Below are 26,085 nucleotides of genomic sequence, written 5' to 3' on the forward strand. Positions count from 1 at the left end.
CATCTTCAGGGAGGCCCTCTAGTATTTTCTCTATTCAAGGTTTCTGACTGGCTTCCTCTCTCGCTAACCCTTTTAAACCCTCCAATGGAAGGTTTGCAAGTAAGTTTCAAAAGATATTTATGCTGCAAGAATATTAGCCCTAAAATTAGGATTTTTCTGTGTTTTGGTTCTTAACCAAAGTTAATGAAAACTTACTCTATTATTTAACATATAGTGCAAAAGTAATACATATTAATGATAGAACATTTAGAAAATATAAAAAATGCACAAGAAGGAAATGAAAAGCATTAGTAAGTTCACCATCCTGAGAACCTGGCCCATTCTGAGGTTCTGACTCTCTGGATGTTGATAAGGGGAATGGGACAGAGGAATGTATATAGTGATGGATAACTGTGGGCTTGGCTGGTCCCAAATGCCTGCGTCTGGTCATAACACTGGTTCCCTTTATAAACTGCTCCCTGCTCCACCCCCCACCCCCCACATCCTCTTCCCACAACCAACCAACTAATCAACTAATCAAACACCCACCCACCCACCTAGCCAATCACATTCACCCCCACACACCTGTGGCCATAGAAACAATGTCAATCCCGTTCAGTCCCAACACCCGCTTTCACAGGGTTAGACATAAAATCCAGACTGTCTAATCTAATTCTTTCTGGGAGACAGTTCTTAATTTGATTCAAGGAAAGAGATTCCCTTCTGCTCTGATGGCAAAGATAGAAAGATGAGCTCCCTGGAGCTGCTAGCTGCAAGAGTTACCGCCTTCCGGAGAAAGTTGGTCTCAGAGTGGAGGAAAGACAAAAAATGGAAGAAGCCTCATTGTGCTCGTGTCCCTGGTCTGGCTGTCCCTGAGGGCAGCAAGTTCCTGCCCTTGTCCAGTTCGGTTGCAGGAGCGCACAGTTCCTTTTGGTCTGGGTTAGTTTGAGTTGGACATCTTCTCACTGGAACCAAGTGTCTTATTTAAACAAACACACCAACATTGTGTTAAAGGAGAGAAAATTAGGAGAAGCATATTTATTTAGGATAATTTTGTTTTACTTACTTAAGGGAAAGTGTTGGACCTTGCCTTGTCCGCACCTCGTATTGCCTACAGTGGATCTGGCCAGAGATGTAGGCGCTTGCCCTCTCCCTCAGGTGACTCACTTAGCTCCCCCAGCCCACAGCTCTGGGAGGAGTCATGGGTCCCAGCCCAGGTCTGTTATTCATGCTGTCTCCCTGCAGCTGGGTTTCCCAACTTAACAGGAAGGGTGGGCTACTCTGACAAAGAGAGGGTAGTGGTTATCTAGTGTCTTTTCCACCGGTAGGCCAGGCTGACCACCGTTCTCTGTGCATCCAGTGGCCAATATAGGGAGACTTTGGATAGCTCAGCTCCGTTGTGGAAATCACCTGAATCCTCCTCACCTCACTCCCAACACTCTCTAGCCTGCTCCTGTCTAACCCTTACCTCTACTTTGTATCTCAGATTTTGACTCCTCTCCTGCACTTCTGGTCTTCACAGCTAATCTTGGTTTCTCCTGTTTTACCGGAGCATTCCCTAAGGCCTTTTCCTCACATTCTCCCCACTCCTCCCAGCCCACTAAGCTCTCTGGCCCCACTCAGAAAACAAATCTCGACATTAATTCCTTTGGCAGCTTCCCAGATCTATTCCTGAAGGCAGAAGGCTGTGCAATGTGAGCAAAGAGGGAGGATGGAGGCCCATCTGGGATGGCACAGGGTGGGATATGAACAGAGAGGCACAGCCACGTGAGGTAGGAAGTCAGCAGCACCACTTGTAACAAGATGGAGAAATTTCCTTCCCAGAGAAGAAATATTTTGTATCTTGTGCTTGTATCATCTCCCAGAATAGATTATTTATACTTTTTATTGATAAAGCTTGTATTTCTTTTCTCCGTGACCCTCCAAAGAACAAAGAAGAGAAGCCCAGAGCTGAGGAAGAAAGAGTTGCTGAGAGGGTTTTAATGATCTGCTGGGCTCCTTCCCAGGTGTTCCTTCACCCTCCAATCAGAACCACTTTATCTCCTCCACCTCTACTTGCTTGTTAGTTCAATTATGATTGTTCTCTGTGTCCTTCCAGATTAATTTAAGGTGGCTAAAAATAGAATGCACATACAATAGGACAATTTCAAACAAGGATAAAAAAAATGATATCAGAATCCATTAGATGTAAGGTGAGAAAAACATAATTAAATCGGGAAACTTGGGGAGAAAATGGTGATGGAAAATGAACAATTCTCTATTTGTGTCCTGCTCTCACTGACAATGAAGACTAATTAGATACTTGAGTAAGCGTGATGCAGTGACTCTTAACTCAGCAGGTGATTGGTTTTTCTATGATTACTGAGCATCTACTAGTGCCAAACACTGTTCAGGATACAGAGGTGCTAAGTCTTTTTCATCTCTATTCTCAAGGTGTTCACACACTACCTGAGTGTGAGCATAAGGTCCCATTATAACCTTATGTACTGAGTATCCATCCTAATATATAAAAAGCCAGGGGCCACCACGACCGAAACAAACGGACGGACAACCGAACAGCAGGCTGCATGGGGTGACCAGGCCTGCAGGGGGGGTTAGTGAGGGACGACCAAATGAATGAACAGCAGGCTGCATGAGGCGACCAGGCCGGCAGCGGGGGCAACTGGGGGCAACCAGGCCGGTGGGGGGGGCGCAGTTGGGGGTGATCAGGCCAGCAGGCAGAGGCGGTTAGGGGTGATCAGGCTGGCGGGGGATGGGGGGGAGTTAGGGATGATCAGGAGGTGATCAGTTAGGAGCCAGCAGTCCCAGATTGTGAGAGGGATGTCCCTGGGATTGGGCCTAAACCGGCAGTCTGTCATCCCCTGAGGGGTCCCAGATTGGAGAGGGTGCAGGCTGGGCTGAGGGGACCCCCCAGCCATGCACAAATTCCGTGCACCGAGCCTCTAGTAAATGTATATGTGTCTGACCCACCCACACCTGTTCTGTGCCATGAATCTGCCTCATGTAGTAGGTGAAACCAATTCTTCCACCTACCAAAAATTATTGGACCAGAAATGTATGTCCAGGCTCAAGATAGCCACACAGGCACTGGACTCAAAGGAGCTCAAATATTGCTAAGGACACTTGATGTGAGATTGCCTAATATATTCCCTCCATATTGTATGGGCTCATGCTAATTTTATCAGATTATATTTTCCAAAGATGCTTATAACATATCTCCTATCCACTTGCTCTTCTCACAATGTGACCTTGACGTCCCTCCCATTGAATGGTGGGTTTTGTGTCTTCTCCCCCTTGAGATTTGTGACTGTTTTAAACAACAGATTATGACTTCTGAGTCTAGCTTATAAAAATGCCATGCACTTCCACTTGGTTCTCTTGGGATACTTGTTTTTGGAACCTAGCTACCATGTTGTACAGAAGCCCAAGAAGTTCTGTGTAATAGGAACCAAGGTCCCTGGCCCACAGACCTGCTGGGCTCTAAACCATTAGCCAGCACCAACTTGCCAGCCATGTGAGTGAACCATCTGAAAGTCAAAATCCCCCAGCCCCCACTAAACCCCATCCACACCGCAGACTCATATATGACTGTTGCTGCATCAAGCTACTCAGTTTTGAGGTGGTTTGTTGGGTAGCAATAGATGGCTAAAACACCAATCCAATCCAATCCAGTTTTCTTGGGGGGAAGTATGAATGCATCCAGAGGTGGGCTCTTGAACTCAGACTGAATCCTAAACCATGCTGCTTTTCCTCTTCCACACAAGTCCTACCTACATGCTAGGCTTGGCTATTCTGAAAGGCAGCATGACTATGGCTATGAAAGAGGTGATATTTCAGGCTACTTTACATTCTTTCAAATTCTAGCACTAAACACCTGTTCTTGAGAGTATCTGGGCATGCCTCTCGATTGCAACTTTAAAGAGTACAACTACTATCTTGTTGACTTTAGCTCCAGTAAATGGGAATTTTATTTTTATTTTTTTGCTCAGTGACCAAACCTTTTACCAGCACCTACGTCCCAAAACTAGGTCTTTCCTTACCACCCCTATTCAAACCCTGGCTTTTTTTCAACATGATATATCATTTTCACTGGCCCTGGGGTCATGCTATCACTGCCATCCTATAGCTTCTGCTACTTATCTTAGGCTGTGCCCACTTTCAGGCCTCCTTGGCAATGACAGACACCTTCTTAAATATTTTCCTATTGCTTATCACTGGGGAGGCAGTGTATCATAGCGATGTAAGAGCCTTGGGGAGACATGGGACAAGTTTACAAGTTCCCTAAACTTGCCTTCAAAGTATATTCTGGAGATTAAAATGAGATGACATATTTTTAAGTGCTTAGCACCTTATGGCCAGAATTGCTATCTCATCGGGTACCCAATACTCTTTCACTGCTTTGAGAAACAGAACCTTTGTTGTTGGGTGTGATGATGTGCCAACCATGGAAACCACAGTTCTCTGCTGCCTTGTAGCTAGGTTGACCAATGAATGGGCTGAGTTGTTTTATTGTATGGATGGCTGACCTAGTTGGGAGGCTCTTACAAATATTATCCTTCTTACAAAGCTAGAGCAAGCATCTTGGATCATGTGGCTACCCCGAAGAAGGCAGCTCTGCACTAATGGAGGTGGGGGAGAGTTCGCAGGAGCCCAGGTCCCAGATGACCATGGATTTGCCATACCAGCTTACCTCTGTACTCTCATGTGTGAGAAAAAGCCAGCCTCATTGAAAACAATTTTATTTTGTGTTTCTAGTATTAGAGCCTGGACTTAATTCTTAATGGGTATACATAATAAATGCTGGTCAAGATTATTGGTCTCTCTTTGTATCATTTCCCTAACTCTGTGAAATAACTGTCTGCTATGATCTCCAGGCTGATCTGACCTACCACATTGGTCACTTACTTGTTCCAGTTAAAACAGGAAAGGAAATACACACTGCAGCAGACCCAGAGGCATATTAATGTCACAATTAGCCAGGTTTTTCTTTAGTTGGAGCCATGAGGAGCAATATTTCTTACCCATTCTTTGTCAATGTGCTGACTAGCTTTTATGACCTCCAAGAATGCATCCTTGGTCAAGGAAATCTTCATATTATCTGCATGCTGTGATAATATTATTATTATTTAATCTATAATAATAAAAGCATAATATGGCAGAGTGGTTATGGGTGATCAGGCAGGCTGGCAAGCTGTTAGGAGCCAGTGGTCCCAGATTATAAGAGGGTGCAGAGAAAGAGAAAGAGAGAGAAAGATGGGAAAAAAAACCCACTCGCCTGCCTGCCTGATTGCCCCTAACTGCTTGCCTGCCTGCCTGATTGCCCCTAACCACTCCACCTGCCTGCCTGATTGTCCCTAACTGTTCACCTGCCTGCATGATAATCCCTAACCACTCTTCCTGCCTGCCTGATTGCCCCTAACTGCCTCTACCTCAGCCTTTGTCATGGCGGCTTCATCTGGAAGTATGTCCAGAATGATGGCTGAAAGGTCGTCGGCTGTCCAGTCTAATTAGCATATTATGCTTTTATTATTATAGATTAAATTTAGAAACAGTTTTCAGTCTATCACTACCAAATGAGTAATTTAGCATACAAACATGTATGCACTTATTTATTTTTATTAAAAACCATGCAGCTGAGAATTAAATAATTTATACATAAATATATATATGAATACCCGACATTAATAAAGCCCTAAGTCATAGAGGAAAAATATTGTTATATATATATTATTCTCAGCATGCAAGTTAGGAGGAAAAAACCTCGAGCCTCAATCAGTCTTTAAACTTTGATAGTTTTGCAAATCAGTTCTAATCAGTAGCAATGGGACCATTTCTTAGATGAGGCTTGCAAAGTAGAATTTTTATGTTGCTGGGACAAAAGCCAAGTGATAAACACAACATCTGATGATCTTACTGATCTCCTGAGGAAATACTTTACATGCTTGTAAAATGAGGAAGTCTAATATAGTGGAGTTTGTTTTTTACATTATTCTCACTGAACTTTATTTATCTTTATTTTTATTGATTTCAGAGAGGAAGAGAGAGGGAGAGAGAGATAGAAACATCAATGATGAGAGAGAATCATTGATTGGCTACCTTCTGAGCCTGCAACCCGGGCATGTGCCCTGACCTGGAATTGAACTGTGACCTCCTGTTCCATAGATCGATGCTCAACCACTGAGCCACACCAGCCAGGCTCATGCTAAACTTTAAAAGCAGGATGCACACATACTAAATTATTACTGATCTACCAGATTAGTTTTGAACTTGTTGAATAACCACAATCCCTGCTCTTTCTGAAAGCTGGCATTTATTAAACTTACAGAGTTCCCCATGTTCCTGATGTTAGTTATAATTTCAGGGGTTTCACCTAAGTCAGAGTAATACATGATTACTCTCATTGATTGCTTACTGTTTGTAGTATCCATATATCATTCATTTAGTCCATTCATGCTGACCAAAGAAGTGAAAAATGTGAGGAATATGCTTTTTGTAAAATGTCCAGTTACTTACTTATAAAGCACCAAAGGCCAATGATGATAATGTGGTGTGAGCTCAGCGTGTGATTCACGGGTCCCTCTGTACCTGAAGTTCAATTGTAAAAAGAACCCATCCACTGTGGGTTGTCTCAAATAGTTCAACATTATATTTATAATCTTGTACAGAACTGAAATTAAAGTATTGATGTTATAATAAGCATGTTGGTTTAGGAATGTAACTTCTTAAAATATCATTTCAACATTATATTTATAATCTTGTACAGAACTGAAATTAAAGTATTGATGTTATAATAAGCATGTTGGTTTAGGAATGTAACTTCTTAAAATATCATTTCAAAAAGAGATGAAAGCATCTATGGAGTTGGTAAAAAAAAGTTTTATTTTATATAATTGTATGGATTGCTATCTCATGAACATGTTATTTATAAAAGGTAACAGGGCAAAAAACAAACGAAACAAAAAAAGCCACTAGGTATCTACAAATAACCACCTTCGAAAGGACTAAGAGGAAAATAAAATTTTGGTGCTAGATAAGACAAAGGCAAAGTCAAAGAACTGCTCAAAATAATAATAACAATAATAGGTCATTTGGTTTTGACACTATTAATAACCAATTTGACTAATTCCATTGCTCACTAATATACAGTGACTCTTCTGGTTATTGTAAGAGCCAAATAATGTAATCTATGAGTGAAGCTACTCTGGACTGTCTACAATAGATGCTAAATGGAAACCCCAGAATTCACCCAGAGTGTCTTCTGAGTGTGAAAAAGTGCCATGTGTAATTTAAATTTTTTTTTAATTCAATCTTTTACCCACACTGAGAATTTTAGCAGTGTCTTCCCAGTGTAAAACCATGTCTTGTCACTCCACTATATTCAGAATTTGTACTAATCCTGACAGAAGTTGAAACCACAGTTTCCATTTTATGTTTACTCAACAAAGGGCCTTCTTTCTGAGCTGGTGCAAACTGATAGTTTAAACAACCAAAATAAATGAGTAGGTAAAAGTATTTTTTAAAGCACCCGTTTCCATTGCTAGAGCTGTGAGGGTGTCAGTGGAAGTATCTGTCACTTCATGGATGTCAAGGTTGATCCAATGCTGTGTGCTCGTGTTTGGAATGACAATGACCTTCTTAGAGAGGTCACATCACTGGGTGAAGGTAGACACTTTTACATACTCATTAAAACAAGTTTCCTGCCATGGCCAGTTTGGCTCAGTGGATGGAGCTTCGGCCTGGGACCGAAGGGTCCCAGGTTTGATTCTGGTCAAGGGCATGTATCTCAGTTGCGGGCACTGGTCGGGGTTCATGCAGGAGGCAACCAATCGATGTGTTTCTCTCACATCGATGTTTCTCTGTCTTTCCCTCTCTCTTCCACTCACTCTAAAAATCAATGGAAAAATATCCTCGAGTGAGGATTTAAAAAACAACAACACAACAAGTTTCCTAAAACAAACAAACAAACAAAACCCAACAAGTTTCCTTAGGAGTTCAACGAGGCAATGTTATTAACCTAGTGTGCTTAAAATGTACAAAAATGCAATAAAATATATATATATATATATCTCTAAAATATTCTAGTCAGATTTTCTTCTGATTGGCTACCCAATTGGGGGCAAATTAATGAGACTTTCACAAACAATAATCTGAAATATAAAATTAAATTTGGGTTTAAAATTTCTTGACATTTCTTGACATAAACCTATGATACCTATTAATTGGATGGTAATAAAAAAAAAGACACAGGATGCTGGAACTGACCCTTGACTGTTTGACCCATACTAATTTCATATATCTTGCCAGAATTAACTATATTTTTAAACATATACACTGTGCAATTATAGAGGTTAGTACATTTTTCAGATATAAACTCAATGGCATGTTGCTGAAGTTGGCTTCTTCTAGAATTTGAAGTTATTTTAAATAGTGAATGAGAATATTTTTAAAAGATCATAAAAATATTGCTTCATCGAATCTCATCAAAGTAAGATTCCAAGACCCTTATACTTCTCAAAACTTCTAAAGTCCGTTATCCGATTGAGTTGGGTGAAATTTACAGGTCAAAGTGTTCAGCAAAAATCTTAGCTACTTAGAGAAAGAACTGAGACTCTTCTGAGAGTCACACATTGATGAGAAACAGACTGAAAATAACCAAAATAGGCAGAAATGGTGATTCAGAAAGTGGCAATGTTGGCATAACTATCTGAGAATCACAAGTTGTGGACCACAAGTTGAACATGAATATGTAAAACAGCAGTGGAAACAAACAAAAAATGCCATATTAGGATGTCCCAAAGAGAATATGACAGATAAATCTGTTGAAGTTAGATACCACGAAGACCGTCTTTTGCCAGAGCTCTGTGCAGTGCCAGGATAGCAGAATAGCGGTGGTTAAACACAGCCAGACAGTTCTATTGTTCACTGTGGGGCAAGACCTCCTTGATTTGGAAGCCTGCCTTTAAAGGTAAGGGCATAGTTCAGAAGGCACATACTAGGTAAGGGATTCTGACAGGGAGGAGGGTCCGGGTTTTGTTATGCGTTAACGCAGCCTTTCAAACACAAGGCCCCAGATTCAGCAGTAGATGTTTGGTGAACCTTATCTCCCCTCAGTGTATATGGGAAGCAGGAAAATAAACAAAGCTTTTATTCTTTGTTTCTTTCCTGGAATAAAATATCAGGTGGCGTAGATGACCTGAGGACTCCTCATTTGCTAGATTGCTTTAAAGGTCAGAATTTGAAAATTAAGGATTAACTGGAGATTGATAGTACATGAGTGGGAGTGATAAACAGGCCCTTCTTCATTTTGTGCCATTTCCTCTAGCGCGAGGATGTCAACAAATACCACGTAGAAATCACGCAGAATGTCATCTCTGACAGGCTGATAGTGACTTCCTGGAAAGCTGAGATGAGAGGACATGAAGCGTGTCCCAACACCGAGTGAGATAAGTGACATTGGCCACAGATATTTGCTATTCCCGTTTTGCTTGTTTCAAGTGACCTTAAAGATCTCAGAGACATACAAAGGTGGCAGATGACCCCACCACCCACTCACCCTACCTATATACTACATGCAAGGGAGCTGTAGTGAGAACAAAAATGAGCTTTGGGCCCTGACTGGTTTGGCTCAGTGGATAGAGCATTGCCCTGCGGACTGAAAGATCCCAGGTTCGATTCCAGTCAAGGGCATGTACCTTGGTTGTGGGCACATCCCCAGTGGGAGTGTGCAGGAGGCAGCTGATCGATGTTTCTCTCTCATCGATGTTTCTAGCTCTCTATCCCTCTCCCTTCCTCTCTGTGAAAAATCAATAAAATATATTTTTTTAAAAATGAGCTTTGAGGACAAAGTAGAGGATTTTAGCTGAGAAAGAAAACGTTTGCTCTTCCATCGAAGATTCCCATGCCTCTGAGAAGTTCCCAAGAGTGACGTGATCTAGCTGACGTGGGTCCACAGGTCACCAAACAACATCTCAAGACTGTGGACTCTCGCTGTATCCTCCTGACAGGTAGAAGCCAGTTTACCAACCTCCTGGGATAGTGTAGACAGTAAAACACCTGCTTTGTTTGCTGTCTTCTCCGAGCGTGAGACACTCGCCTTGAGAAACCTTCCTGCTGAATGCAGTTGACCTACCACTTGACTAATCAGAGGAAATTATCCAAAGCTAATTAGGTAACAGTGTGACCCAGAAGGAAACAGATAAAACAGCTGCCTGATTTAAACCCTGAGGAATGAAGCAGAAAGGTAACAAGGACGCAGAGAGCATGGCCAGAGTGAATGCAGTCCATGAGAGGTTGGCTGAGAGGAGGGAACACCCTTTGATTAGAGGCGAATGTATCGTATGGCTCCTCCACCCTCGGCGATGGATGTCAGCCAGGCCTTTTCCTCGGACTTCTCAATAGCACATTCTTCCAAGTACAGGTGATGCCATCCTTCGGAAGAGTGGGCGTTGGGAGAAGCAGCAGAAGGTTCTTGTGTCTATGTTGATTTGAAATTAATTAAACCTGTATCCTCTTCATCCTCTGTTGGCAGGCCCAGCGGGCTCCCCCCGGGCTGCTCCTCTTGGAGAACATTAGCACCATTCAGTGTTAAGATTCATTATCACTGCAAAAAAAACAACAACACAGAACAGTCGTGTCTTTCCAAGAAGCTACCCAGAGCTGGTCACTTCACCATGGAGGTGACTCATGAGAGCATAAACAGTCAGCAAGCCAACAGCCTTCAGTTTACAATTTCTAAAACAAAAGTCAATTAGGATATTTTAGTTGATCCGAGAAGAAAACTCATGAAGGCCAAGAAATAATCCCTAACTGTTGCTCTAATATCCTTCCCTGGTGCTGACGTGGAGAGAACCAGATGGAGTCAGGGGTTCCCCTTTTAATTAAATCTAATCCCATTCTCTATGCATAAATGCCAATTGCCTTTTTTTTTTCCTTTTAAAAAAATTTCCATGTGTTGTTTTCCCTGAGTTTGTGGCCCTGGCAGGATTTCCCCTACCCCCCAAGCCCATTTTGTTCATATCCACAGGATCTGGAGGTGCCCTCTCGGTGTCCTTTAGAATCCGATCATCAGGCACCCAGGGGTGTGAGTTGACATTAATTATGGATGTGGTATTTGGACATGACCATGCTGGCTGGCTAACTGGTGCTTTGTTTCTAGCGTGGCTATCTCTGCCACATACCTGGCTTTTCCCCAGTAGGACCAAGCCACCATTCAAGTCTCCTCGAAGGCAGGCCACGCTACCTCTCCTCCACATCTCTCTGTACTTTGGTGTCCCTTCACTCACATCCTAGCACATCTGAACTTGAAGCGACCTCTGTCTCCAAGGAAGTGCCTGAATGAGAATAATCAACATGACCTCGTGTCTCCTTAGTTTATAGGCATATGTAGTCTGCAATAGATTGTTCTTCTGACTCCTGCTCCGGTGCTCTCCTGCTCCGTGAAACACCCCGTGTTCCGAAAAGGACTCTGAAGCAACTTGATAGGTAGATCCACAAAAAAGGAGGGAAACATTGTGTGTGTGTGTTTATGTTATGAGGATGGGGAAGAGGTTGTGATAAGGAGGGATGATCAATGGGAAAGAAGGGGGAAGGCAGACATTGTCAAAAGGACAACTTCTGTAGCAAAACTTATTTAAAGTGAAACCTAATTGAAAATTAAGACCTTTTTTTCCCCTAATTCTCACCCAAGGGTATTTTTTCCATTGATTTTTAGAGAGAGCGTGGGAGGGAGGGAGGGAGGAGGGGGTAGGAAGGAGAGAGAGAGAGAAACATCGATGTGAGAGAGACATTTACTGGCTGTCTCCCTCACCCTGACCAGGGACTGGGGATTAAACCTGCAACAAGGTACATGCCCTTGACCAAGAATCGAACCCGAGACCCTTCAGTCCAAGGGCCAAGGCTCTAATCATTGAGCCAAACCAGCCAGGTTTTTTTTATCTTTTTAAATCTGAAGAGTAGATGTAATAATGCACTTCACTTAGATTACCCTGAGCAACTCCTAAACTGGACCAAAAAGTTTCATTTCTTGGAAATTGGTGGTAGCAAGATAAGATTTCTAAAATCCAGAGTTCATCTCCACAGATGAGTCTCTCAGTTGCATGTTTTCCTTTTGTTTACCTTAAAATTTCTGCTGCTCTAAGCTGAGCGTATGACAAAGCTGGCTAGGAATGAGCACAACACTGAGCCATGTCCAGCAGTTATAATAGAAGTGATATTAATTATACTAGAGGCCTGGTGCACAAAATTCATGCAGGGGTGGGGGTGTCCCTCAGCTCAGCCTGTTCGCTCCCAACTGTCCTCCCCTGCAGGCCTGGTTGCCCCCAACTACCCTCCCCTGCAGGCCTGGTCACCTCCAACTGCCCTCCCTTGCCTTCCTGGTCCCCCACAACTGCTCTCCCCTTCAGGCCTGGGTCCCCCCCAACTGTCCTCCCCTGCTGGCCTGGTCACCCGCAACTGCCCTCCTCTTCTGGCCTGATCGCCCACAACTGCCCTCCCCTGCTGGCCATCTTTGACTAAGGAGATGCCATCTTGTGTGTTGGAGTGATGGTCAATTTGCATATTACTCTTCTAATTGATAGGATAACACAAATCCATATTCATAGTTGAAAAAATAGAAAGTACAAATAAGCAAAACAAAAATATTAAAAAGCTCACTACACTTAACATTTTGCTATTTACTCTTCCAAACTTACATTTTGCTATTTACTCTTCCAAACTTTTTTCTGTGATAATGATATATGTTCTTTTTGTACAAAAATGGGATCATATTGTGCATAGTGTGTGATAATCTGTTTTCCTCACTCTGATTCACATGTAGGCATCTTTTCTTGCTAGTAAATATAAAATATCTTTTTAGTGGCTACAGAGAATTCCATTATCACTAGACCCCCAAATATGTTTTTTTAAACCCATAAGTTTATTGTTAAACATTTTGGCTTTTTCCAATTTTTAGTTTTTATTTATTATAAAATTGCCGCACACTTCTAATTATTAAGCTTTGCATAAATATCTAGAAGAAGAATTGCTAGTTTAAAATATTTGCAATTTTAAAGCTTGACTAGCCTGCTGTATGATTTACCTTTTCTCAACACTTTCTTTAGGGAAATATGCTTTCCCCCACATCCTCTCCAATACTGGATTTTATTATTTTTACTGTTTTGGTAAATCTAATAGGTGAAAATAGTATGGTATTTACCTTTAGTTTTTCTTTCATTATTATTTATTTCTAGAAAGAATAAACATTTTTTTCAAAGCTCTGTTGGTCATTTAATTTCTTTTTCTGAATTGCTTATTGATACTTTGCTCATATTTAAAATGGATCAATTCTCTTTTTTATTAGTTTGTGTATTAATAATAATATTTTTGTTCATCATGAACAAGCACTTTTCTCCAGTTTGTCATTTTCCTTCTAATTTTATATACAGTGGTTTTTAAAGTACAGAAAATTTGAGTTTTTAATGTAGTTAAGGCTATCATTTCCTGATATGGTTTTTGATTTTGTGTCATGCTTTGAAACTAGTCTCTATCTTAAAATTATAATGATATTTACCTATAATTTTTCTATATTTTTTTCTTTATCTTTAATATTGAAATTTATCTGGGGTCTATTTAAAGTGTGAGGTAGGGCCCTAGCTGGTTTGGCTCGGTGGATAGAGCATCGGCCCACAGACTGAAGGGTCCAGGTTCGATTCTGGTCAAGGGCACATGCCTGGGTTGCGGGCTCGATCCCCAGTGTGAGGCATGCAGGAGGCAGCCAATCAATGATTCTCTCTCATCATTGACGTTTCTATCTCTCTCTCCCTCTCCCTTCCTCTCTGAAATCAATAAAAATATATTAAAAATAAATAAAGTGTGAGGTAGGGCTTTAAGTTTCCCCTTCAAATGTTAGTTGTCTGAAGACTATTTATTAAATTATCCACTTGCTGTGAAATACTACATTTATAATCTATTAGAGGTTTACATATACTTGAGGCTATTTTATTGTTATTAAATTCGATTCCATGAATAATTCTTATTTGGGTCTGTGTGTACATAGCTGTAATTATTGGAGCATGTTCCCTGCAAATCCTGGCCCCTCCCCACTATCTCACAATTACTTTTTCCTTCTTTTAGAATTGTCCTGGCTATTTACACACAGTGATTCTTCCAGATCAAATGTTCATTGGGATCTTTAAGAGACAGGGTTGATTTTAAAATGATAAAATTTTAAAATGAAAATCCTTTCACTCAGAAACACAATATGTCTCTCCATTTATTTAACAATTTTTAATTAAAATTTGAACAATTTCTTTTTATGTTATCCCATGCATTTTTTGGTTATCTTTATGCCTGGGTATTTCACATCTTGTGTTGCTTTTATGGTAGTATGAATGCTGAATGTGCTAACAGTGGCTTTTTAGCCTAGTAGATAGAGCACAGGATCCGATGGCTGGATCTTGAACCAGGGCTCAGCCACTTCCTTGTTGTGTGACCTTGGGCAAGTTAGCCTTTCTTAGCCTCAGTTTTCTGTTCTCATCTCATCTGCAAAACATACCTAATAATACCATGTATCTTATAGGGTTGTTGTAAAGAATAAATGAGACTCTCAGAGGGAAGGGGTGGGGGGGGGGGGCGCGTAGAGGGAAGAGATTAACCAAAGAATTTATATGTATATATTATATGCATAATCTATGAACACAGGCAATAGTGTGGTGAAGGCCTGGTTGAAGGGAGAGGGATGTGGGGTGGAGAGGGTCAAAGGGGGAAAAACGGGGACATCTGTAATACTTTCAACAATAAAGATAAATTTTAAGAAAAAGAATATATGAGAAAATGTAGGTAAAGTACTATACCCCAAGCCTAACATACAGGCACTTGAATGCACGTTATTATTATTCGTTTTTAAGCGATAGCACTTGGTATTCCCAGGTAGTCTCCTATCCAAGTTTTAACCAGGCCCGACCCTGCTTAGCTTCAGAGATCAAACAAGATGGGGTGTGTTTGGGGTGGTATGGCCATAGATTGCATGCTATTCTTATTTTGAAGATTCTACAATAGCAAATATTTGTCTGTGAAACAGGAGCTGGAACATTGCTCCAAATATCCAAAGGCTTTAAGAAACCATCTTCTGGAACAATCTTTCGATTTCTGACCAGAATGTGCTTAAATGTGGTTTCTTTAGAACACTCTACAAGCATTTTGAAGGCTTAGTGTGTGACACTGCCCACCAACCAGAACTCACTCACGTAAAGCACCAAAGAGCTCAGGAGCTCACGCATGGCGCTTCCTACTACAGCTCTGCGAACCCTGAGCAATGTGACAGACCCCATGACATGGGACAGTCCCAATGTGGGTACAAGTTGCTTCAGCTGTGGGGCATCGTGTCATTCCCAGTGTCGCAACTCTCACATGCAAACTTTCAGCAGTGGCTCCACAGCCTGTTAGTAAGTCAAGAACCTGGGATCTGGCCTGCCATCTGAGCCTGGAGGCATTCTCCCTCTCACGCATTCCTTCATTTAGTTAGATGTGCTTCCTGCTGTCTTTGAGGCTATTTATCATCTCTGTGAAATAATCAAATAAGCCCAGACGTTTTAAACTCTGGCAGATTCTAGAGTTCCCTGTTAAAAATATCTTGGCAAGCTGCCCCAGAATTGCAACAAATAAAATAAGTGATCTTGCTTCAGACCTCTATTGCTTGCCTTGATGTTAATTGGTTAGGTCTTAGTAACTTATTTATGACGGTAACATTAGTGAGTAATTTTTCTTGGAGTGTATATAGATATTTTAAGCATATGGGACAGCTTTCCCCAAAGCCTGTGTAGTAACAAGCCTACAAACTAGAAAAACAAATTGAATGGTTAAAAAGCATCATCTAATTATTTTTAAGAAAGCACTTAATTAGAACGCTACCAGTTAAATGAGGACAGATGCAGCTCTGACACCTTGTTTCATAACTGCCCCTTTGTTGCCGTCAGGATCAGATAAGCCATCTTTGTTCTGATCAGTTTATCGTGTAACAATCCCTCTTTATGACCACAGTTAATGTTCCCCTCTCTCCGAAGATGACAATAAACCTACGCTAAACCTTTCTTGCGATATGATGCTCTCTAACTTGGTTTTTGGAAAGTGCGGAGTTCCGTTTAGCACAAAGTCACGTAACAATTAGATCATGCTCCCTTTCTCTGCATCAATATAATGTCCCTTCTCCTTCCCGAAAGAGGCCTGGTCTGGGTGAAATTACAGAGGTCATGCATCTGGCTAACATCAGAGTCAGGCCTAGAGTTAGTCCAGAGCACATAGATCATGCTCATAGTGTAGACTTATTCTGGGCCACTATTCAAGCAATGCTGTGGTTTGTTAAATTTAGTACATCTTCCCACCCCCCTCCCCACACACCTGCATTTTAACAGTGTTCCTTGAGGTTATCATCTTGTAGGATTGTAAACTGTCCCATTGTATCCCTCATAATACTTAGCTTAGATTTAAGGGAAGCCAGTTGGCACTTAATACACTTAATATTCAATCCTTCTTGACTTATGACTTTTGATGGACTAGAGAGGAAAAGAGAAAAGAGATCATAAACGAAGAAAATAATTGGAAGTGGCCACAGAGATTTACTTGAGTGGAGAGGCCGAAACAGTTCATGCAAAAAGCCTGTTGTCTTGCAATTAATGGTTCAGGTCTTGTCAACGACTGCACTACATGATGAACATCATCTGCCAAATTCTTTCATGTATTAGTTTCATGGTGGCTGGCTTTCTTGCTGCTAAGGGTTATTGTTGTTTTTTGTCTCCAATTTGTCTTTTAATTTATGGAATATCTCTTATTTTAACTAATAAAAGAAAAGGAAAAATGCAGTTTTAAAAGAAACTCTTCTCTAGATTAACCTTTATCATAAACTGATTGTGTAAACTTGGCCAAGTCAATTAACCTCTCTGAGTTGCAGGTTTATGCAGATGAATTATTTCATTTTTAACTGGTTGTCTTGGCATGATGTAGACAGTGCCAGACACATATTAGGTGCTCAATAAATGTATTTTGAAAAATTACATCAACAATTGTACTTTCTCAAAAAAAAAAAAAAAAAGACAAAGAGAAGGGAAGAAACAGGAAGAAATAAAAAATATATATTAAACTAACCTGGATTTCTCTGAAAAATATTGAAGTGATTGATTTTTCTAATGTCATTGCATTCAGACATGAATCAATAAACAATAGTTATCTTGCCTTGAGCTATGCTACTCAGTGGTTAGAGCATTGGCTGAAGGGTTTCAGGTTCAATTCCTGATCAAGGGCACATATCTGGGTTGCAGGTTCTAGTCCAGGCCCCTCTTGGGACATGTGTGGGAGACAACAAATCCATGTGTCTCTCTCACATCCATGTCTCTCTCTCTCTCTCTCCCTATCTCTCCCCACCTTTCACTCTCCCTAAAAATCAATGGAAAATATATCCTTGGGTGAGGATTAACAACAACAACAAAAAACAACAACAACAAAAAACACCTAAGCATTGGACATATAGAAAATGCTATCTATACAAATGTCTTGTTGTTATTACTGTACTTACAAAATTATAAATCCACTTGGAGGGTACCTAATCTAATTTTCCCCCTAATCTTTTCCAACTAGAGGCCCAGTGCATGAATTCATGCACAGGTTGTGTCCAGCTGGCCCAGCCCCAGTCGGTGGATCAGGACCAGGAGGAGACAGCGGGAGGTTGGCCAGCCAGCCCACCCTGATCGGGGCCGATCAGGGCCAGGCCGGCTGGGGGGAGGGGCTGTGGGAGTTTGGCCAGCTGGCTCCACCCCCTGATCAGGCCGGTTCACTGGCTGCAGTGGGCATCATAGCGACCAGTCGTTCCGGTTGTTACAGTGTTCTGGTCGCTGGCTTTTTATATATATAGATGATGTTACTGTGGCCAACAGGCATACAGGGAAAGAAGATGGGCACTTGGCTAATATTTGCAATTTCTTTTCTATGGTTGTTCACCTAAGCTTGCAGAGATAAAAACACCAAGCTTTCAGGAAATTATCTAAATATAAAGGCCTTGGGAAGAAGGAAGAGGCTGGCTAGCCTATAGGCACCAAAATAAAAAGGATTCTACCTTTCTTGCTTTTATCACTATCTAGTGGCACTCGGGAAGGTGTTGTGAGGGTAGGGTAGACAATGAGGGAGTGCATTCTTTAGAAAATTTAAACAACAATGAAACCAACTCATTGGGTCTGTTCTTTGTTATCACCATGAGCTGGCAATGCTTAACAATGTCAGTGATGAAATCTCTCCAACTCTAAGGCAGACCTCTCCCACCAACCAGCCCCACCCCTTGGACACTATTCCACTGACACTGTTCCCAATACCTCAGACAATGCCTGGCACATAACAAGTATGACTTGCAGTAGAAGGTGATAATGGGAGAAATGAGAATCTAGAACTCTGCCTCCCCTACAATTCCTTTGTCTTTTCCTATTGAAATTTTTAGAAACATGAAAACCATAATATAAATTTCCCATATACTTTGTACATCTCTGGCCCTTATTTAAATCCTATGCAAACTTTTAAATTCCACAGCCCAGGGGGAAATGTCCCTGCAATGAGGACAGGGCAGGCCAATGGGATATGTGGGAAAAGTTCAGAAAGACCTGAGAGTATGAACCCTAACAAGAGAAGGTTGAAGGGTCGAAGTTTCTGCACACAGTGTGACACATTAAGTTTAGGATGGTGACCAGATGGACTCCCTTTTCCCAAAAGCACAAAAGACAATATATAACAGAGCTGCTATGTCAGGCTGACTTTCCAGCATCAAGAAGGGCTGAACTCTGCAAACAGACTCTAGAAGTCATCATTAGCAGGAGGATGGGGAAGTGTGTTTTCCACTGAGGTCAAGCCTCAGTGACTATGATATACTTTCTGAAGCATTAGAGTCACCTGTAACTGCTTAAATGGTAGAGGAAAGGTGACTCATGTTGGTAAAAGCCAATGGGGAATTTGGGGGGTAATGACTTGAGCCCTATACTGGACATACTTAGTGGCCCACTTTTAGGTAAAATAAAAATGCAGGGGAAATACTCCTTTGTAATGTCCTTTGTGATACTCCCCCTAGCATTTTTTTTTTATTGCTTAAAGTATTACAAAGAGTATTACATAGGGCATTTTTTCTCTTATCTGTTTATTAATATCTGGTGTCTCATTTAGATAAGACAGAATATTTTCTGAAGCAGCAATACATTTTAACATGCAAATACCTGGTGAGGTAACAACAGGTAACATCTGCGATAAGATATATAGACCTCTGTATCAGAGCAGAGGTCGCCTAAGAAAGATTGTGGTGGTTTGTTGTGGGGACAGATATAGAATAGTGACTTCTTCGGTAAGGTTTAGGGGAAGGTGCAGATTAAGGTTCCAAAAGACAAACATCTGATTGATCCAACAATCAGTCTTTTCCTGCAATGCTCTGACCTAGGGCCCCAATGGTAAGTGACCACACTCAGGAGGCATTTAAAATGATTGGCACAGGACCTCTGGTCAGCATGGAGGGAGCGAAGGTGGGTGCTATTTATCCTGCTCTGAACGTTTATTCTGTTTATTCCGACAGAACTGTAATGTCTCAGTCATGGGCTCAGTCAAGTTCTCTGCTTGTTGGTCTTCTCGAGTCACCTCTGCCAACAGTGCAGTGCCTTCCAAACCACAGCAGTGCTCTGTGCAGCAGGTCCCTGCCTGAAACGGTCAATCCTGTTTCCTGTGAGCGCTTCCCACATCCTGACCAGACAATTCTCTTATCAAAACACCTCAAACATGGTCATTTCTATCCTCACAAAAGATAATATAATTTAAATGAGATTGTGGAATGCTAAGACACCCAAGCCCCATGCACTAGAATTTTCTATCAAGCAGAGCCACCTAGTGGTAGAATGAAATGTTTTTTTTTAATTCTCCTTTAATTTCTCTCATATAATAATCCCATCTAGGTGGGGTTCCCTCCCTCCCTCCCTTCATCCCTCCCTTCCACCCTCCCTCCTCCCTCTTTTCCTCCCTTCCTCCCTCCCTCCCTCCCTCTCTCTCCCTCCCTTCTTTCCTGTTCATTTTACTCACTCCTGTTTTCAGCTACCCCCTTTCAGACTATCACCTCTATTTTCCTTACTGAACATCTACTCATCCAAGATAAACAAACCTACAGTTTGTTATAATCAGAGAGTTTTACAACTAAAACAGAAGCGGACTTGAAAGTCGGTGTCTCTTTAGAAGGGCAAGAAAATGTCAACACTAAATTATTTCTAAAGATAAAGAGTAACTATTTACTTTGTGCCTTTCTATTTTCCCAAACTCACACTTCCTTTTCTTCACACTGCACACATATGCAGCCATGGAAAATGTCACATAAAATGTACAGGCACAGAGAAGGTGAGCAAACGTGCAATGCTGTGGTCTCCAATCCCCTCCCAGTATGCACATGGAATCTATGGCAGAAATTAGAAGTACCTTGGGGTGTGGTTTGATTCCTTTTCTTCTTTTAAAGTAGGTAAGCATTCACTGTCGGCTAGGACAGAATGAAAGCAAACGCATTGTTAGTCACTGAAATTCTGTTTTCTATCCACAAAACTCACACAGTTAAACTTCACAATTCCCCAGTCTGTATGTGCAGAAATGGCCTCACCAGGGAGTTGCAGAGGTTCAGAGATTAATGGTGGCAAGGCTCTTGAAATGGACAAAGCACTAAAGCACAGATACAAGACTTCCGTGTGCTTCTGGCCCTGTTGGAAAGGGCACAGATAATGGTGGCTTGGTCATTCAGTCTCTGCAGAACCCCACTGTGGCTCCAAAAGCCTGAATCTGCATGATTCAGGATACACGCTGGAATAAAACGGCTTCACCTGCGGTCCTGATGTGCCGGGAGAATGACTCCAATCAGGATGCACCGTCAGAAACAAGCAGGTAAAGTGGGGGGCAGCTAACCTTAAAGTCATCAGAATTCTGTTACACCACTGCCATTTTGAAGGGAAATAAAGAACTATTGGGCCTATCACCTATGTGTCAAAATAACTGCTTTAGTGTCGAATAGAAATGCCTTTCCCCTATTTTATGCTTTTAGTCAGTGTACCAGGATCATGGTTTTGTATTTAACAGATCTCAGGAACAAAAGGGAATCCACCAAAATTTTAAGAAAGGTCGTTTTTGAGTGGTGGGATTCTTTTTCATCCTACTTTTTTTTTGAATTGTCTAAATTCTACTGTGTATGTATTTTACTTTTATAAACTAAAAACAACAAAATGAATCTACTTTAAGGATTGTTTCCTTTCCTCACAAGCTTTCCAGAGCCATTCAATCCTCAGTATTGGATTACGAAAAACTGTTCAAAATTGTGCAAGTTAGTTAAGTGGTTCTAATCTTTTGGAAAACTGGTCTTGATAAGCCTCTGGTACAATAATTCTAATAACAAATCTTTAAGTTATATAAACTCCATTGTAGATTGTTGAATCTGACAGACCCCGGGGTATTTTTTATGGTAAGTGTTAAAAATACAAATGAGCCGAAACCGGTTTGGCTCAGTGGATAGAGCGTCGGCCTGCGTACTGAAAGGTCCCAGGTTCGATTCCGGTCAAGGGCATGTACCTGGGTTGCGGGCACATCTCCAGTGGGAGATGTGCAGGAGGCAGCTGGTCGATGTTTCTAACTCTCTATCTCTCTCCCTTCCTCTCTGTAAAAAATCAATAAAATATATTTAAAAAAAATACAAATGATATGACAGTATAAATAGTGGATTTTATTAAAAATAATTTATTGATTTTTTTAAAGAAATTAGAAAAACAGCTGTCATTATTTTTAAGTTCAAATATTTAGTGAAAACTAAGGAACATACACTGCAATTACTGCCAGATATCAATTGGAAATTAGGTTATATGGGGACATTCATATTACTATTTATGTTAGCAGCTTTCTTTACAGTGATGGGAATGTTCTAGACTTTCATTATAGTAGCCACTAGCCACAAGTGGCTACTGAGTACTCAGAATGTGGCTAGAGTGACTGAGGAACAGTATTTAAAATTTTACTTTCAAAATTTTAATCTCAATAAGCCACATATGGCTAGTGTCTATTGTATTGGACAGCACCGATCTGTCAACTATATTTGACAAAGTTTATAACCAGATACAGATCAAAATCATAAATCTCTAAATATAAGGTGAGGCCAAAAGCTAACTTTTTCCAGATAATTTGGACTCCGATTTCCTTGCTTGAAAAAAAGACCATTTTCTTCTTGAAAAAGATCATTTGAAAAACTTGTACAAAATTAAAAACAAACGGCAATGATGCGGTTATTGAACTGAATACTTAAGGGCGGTCAGACCCAAGTGTGTTATCTGTGTGTACCAGAGTGTATGTGGACTGGGCTCACGCGGTTCCACTCCAGGATTTATGGGGGATTGACAAAGCTGTTGCAGCCTTCTGTGAGTAGAGAGGACAGAAAAGCAAGGTTCCCACATACCATTTCTATGCATGCTCATCCACTTATCAAGCTCTTCCATCTCTATTTCCATTACAGAGGGTGTATCTTCCTCAAAAATAGGGCTAGAAAGAGAGCAAAAAACTTGTTGAAAGAAAGAAAGGTATGGTGGGCTGAATTTCTGTGGGGGAGTCTAGCATGTTAACTGTGAGGAAGATGAACTTGATTCAGTGCCTTACACTCCAGGGTAGGCTGAGCGTGTGCCCTGTTCAAATGTACCAAACTCTAATAGGGAGAAAATAAGAACAACAATCTTGACCTACCACTGATCCAAAAATGGAGGGCGCATAACCCAGCACAACCCAGCGAGGGGGGAGAGGGGGGGGGTTAGGGGAGGGGGTAAAAGGGAACCGGAGACTCCGCTTCCCGGAAGGCACACAGGGGAGCACACAACTCCTCCAGGGAGTTGCCACATTTAGCAATTTCACCTTGCTCAATTTCACTTCCCTTTCTTTGGTGTTTTTGATCACTGCCCCCAAGTCAAGAGGCTACAGTCAAAGAATTGCTTGCATCACCTCTCCCTTCAATTCCCATGCTTTTCTGTCTTGGAGAAAGTGAGCAGTTCCTTTCAGAAATCCACTGCCCTCACTTGCCAGGGTTTAGAGGTTTAGGGCACCCAGTTTGGAGAAAGAAGCCCCTGGTTAATGGAGGTGGGGAGGAGGAGGGCATCACCAACTCTGAACAGCTGCCAAGGTGTTACACCTTGAATAGGAAGCAAGCCAAGTGTCTGAGTAAGGCTGCTGTGGTTGGGGTGGAGGCTGGAGGAGGATGTGGGCATCGCTCTAGAGTCTAGAACATTCTCCCGTGGTAAATCTTCTACTTCCCCCCTCCCTCCGATCTTTCTTCCTCTCCCCTCTTCCTTCTACCAGGGATCTCCTTCCTTAATACCAGCTGAAGTATCTTTCCTGGTGATAAAAATTTTAATCCGAATAAATGAAGCAAATTCTTTGAAAACCACCCAGCGTCAGAATATTTACGATGCGTTTGGAATTGTCAGTGGGAATCAGAAAAAAGATTGTTTTCTGAACAGAGGACCCTGTCCTCAGCCCAGATCCCCTTCTAGGTTGAGGTTTGAAGACAGGGACATCCTTCCAAAGGCTGTAGACTTCTGGGGCTCAGGAAGCAAGAGGTCCCCACAAGGAACAAAAACTCTTGTAAGGACCGATGGTCCTCTAATCTGCTCCCCTCCCGACCGTCCTTGTCCACGCCGAGCTGGACCGGAGGGAGTGGGGAAGACTTACACTTTCAGGTTGTCGCCTCCCAGTTCATCTAGAAGAGAATAAACATAAAGGTCATGCTGGCTTTGTTTGTCCGGAACAGCTTTTTATTTCAACAACAGCTGAAATCTGCTTCACAAAGAGAACAAAATGGCCTTAAGTAAATTGCGTTTTTAAAGGAGCAATAATTAACCTCTAAATCAGTGGCTCTCAACCTTCCTAATGCCTCGACCCTTTAATACAGTTCCTCATGTTGTGGTGACCCCCAAACATAAAATTATTTTCGTTACTACTTCATAACTGTAATTTTGCTACTGTTAGGAATCCTAATGTAAATATCTGATATGCAGGATGTATTTTCATTGTTACAAATTGAACATAATTAAAGCATAGTGATTAATCACAAAAACCATATGTAATTATATATGTGTTTTCCGATGGTCTTAGGCGACCCCTGTGAAAGGGTCGTTCGACCCCCAAAGGGGTCTCGACCCACAGGTTGAGAACCGCTGCTCTAAATCAAACATGTGTCGATTGCCATATTGAAATGAAGTCCCAATCCATTGGAAATATGTTTTCTTTTAGATGGGAGGTGCTCCGAGTGCACTCACTTCAGCTCAGATGTTCATCCCTCTTTGTTTTCTCCACACAAAGAGGACAAGCAGTGGTAAGGGGGGTAGAAAAGGGCCTTACAAGAGAGCCCCCTGCCCCAAAATGTCCCCGTTCAAAGCACTGCTTTTCATCTACTTGTGACACACTAAACCTAACACTGTGACTGTCCCTTTGACCCAGAGTAGGATGTGGGGACTCCATCCAGAGCTCATCTCAGAAGAATCCTGGCACCTGCTCTTTGCATGACTGGAACCCTCACTTCTATCCTCAATTTACACACTTTCCTCAGGGAGGCCTCCCCCGACTCCTCTACCTGAAGTGGGGCCCATCTTCCCAACTGTTCCCCAGCTGAACACTTTGCTTGCTTCCTTCATAGCATTGGCCCCAATTTGTCACTGATCGATTCATCTGTTTAATTCTTTCCCATCGTTTTTTTTCCAATAGACCATTGCTCCCAAAGGACAGAGATTGTGTTTGTCATAGCGCCCCTCACCTCCCATCCATCCAGTGCACTACCTGGGAAACACACAGTACTCATTTACTGAATAGATGAACAGATCTTAATCTGGATTTTGTCCAGCGCTGGGGTTAAATTCATGGCTGGTGTTTTGGACTTAACATTATCAAATAGTGAAACTTCCAACAAGTCTGCTGTTCCCTGCTATTGGTTGAGGTAAGAGTCAGACCACAGTTTGCAAAACAGCTCTACTGCACGCCTGCTTCCAACAAGCCTGGTTTTCCCTGCCTTTCCCTGCTTTTCCTGCTATTGGTTGAGGTAAGAGTCAGACAACCATTTGCAAAATGGCTCTGATGCATGCAGATCAGACTCCAAATGAACATGTGGCAGGAATCAGAGCCCAGGGTCCCAGCGCAGGTTGTGTTTTGTTTGGCAAGAGGATCAACGCACCCAGAGAAATGAGGCTATGATGTCAAGCAAGTGGATAGCACAGGCCTGCTGCACCTTTTATGATGTGAAAACCATGAAGGAACAAACCACTTTGTAGAGGTCCACCAAATAGTTGGATGTTCCTAATCCTTGGCAGTCAGAGGCCTCATTTTGTCTGGTCTGCAGAAATGCAGGTCCCCAGTGAGGGGACATAACCAGCAGGCACTTGGAACTGAGCTCCTGGCCGCAGCTGGGAGCTCCTGTAATTTTCTGTGGGTTGGCAAGCTTGAATGGCATTGCTAATCCAGGAAAGCTGGGCACAGATGTAAGTTTCATGCCATCACTGCTTACCTTCCAGGGGCTGTAGGTTATGTCCTCCTGATTCCCACCCGCTGCCCCCCAAATAGGAATCTGAAGATTCCTGCAGAGGCCTGACTCCTTAAAACTTTGGAGGAAGGGGAGATGTACATCTTATATTTATGTGTATATACATATATATGTATGTATATGTATGTGTGTGTGTATGTATGTGTGTGTATACTAGTATATATTTTTTTCATCTAAAATTTACATACTGTTTCCTTAAGGGCTTTTACTCTAAATAAAGCCACTACAGGTGACCCATAAAAATCTCCTGTTTTGTCATTCCCTCTCCCTCTTCCCTGTTTAATCCCCCCCCACTCCCCCCCCCCAAGTAATTTCTCAGGGAGCAAGTGTCCCTGGAGCCCCACTGTCTAGGCATGGATTTATCTCTATAATCTGAGCGCCTGCAGGCTTTGTGGTGAGTAAAAGCTAGCCCTCACTGCAGATGATGGAAAAGTTTAAAACCCCATTACCAAAGTGCTCCAGAGGCACCAAATGGGAAGCTCCTATAATCAGTATTCAAACAGAGCAAAAAGCTTTCTGCAGCCTCATCT

At 41.9% G+C, this 26,085-nt stretch overlaps 1 protein-coding gene across 3 annotated transcripts in view; it reads right to left on the reverse strand.

Moving 5' to 3' along the window:
* Positions 1–1,869: 1,869 nt before the first annotated feature.
* Positions 1,870–26,085, reverse strand: part of TMEM154 (transmembrane protein 154) — a 46,100-nt gene continuing 21,884 nt past the window's right edge. Inside the window, exons 4-7 of one of the 3 annotated variants that reach the window (XM_023755145.1) lie at positions 23,695–23,722; positions 22,436–22,518; positions 20,431–20,488; positions 1,870–2,092 (exon numbers count right to left, since the gene is read on the reverse strand). In XM_023755145.1, the coding sequence (XP_023610913.1) occupies positions 2,047–2,092; positions 20,431–20,488; positions 22,436–22,518; positions 23,695–23,722 (215 nt within the window). In that variant the 3' untranslated portion in view covers positions 1,870–2,046. Of the gene's footprint in view, positions 2,093–8,647; positions 10,580–16,548; positions 16,787–20,430; positions 20,489–22,435; positions 22,519–23,694; positions 23,723–26,085 lie in introns of those variants that run through there. The other 2 variants (XM_014455956.2, XM_014455960.2) reach the window with 2 other exon arrangements.

The sequence above is a fragment of the Myotis lucifugus genome, unplaced genomic scaffold (genome assembly GCF_000147115.1).
Source record: "Myotis lucifugus unplaced genomic scaffold, Myoluc2.0 scaffold_1, whole genome shotgun sequence".
NCBI lineage: Eukaryota > Metazoa > Chordata > Mammalia > Chiroptera > Vespertilionidae > Myotis > Myotis lucifugus.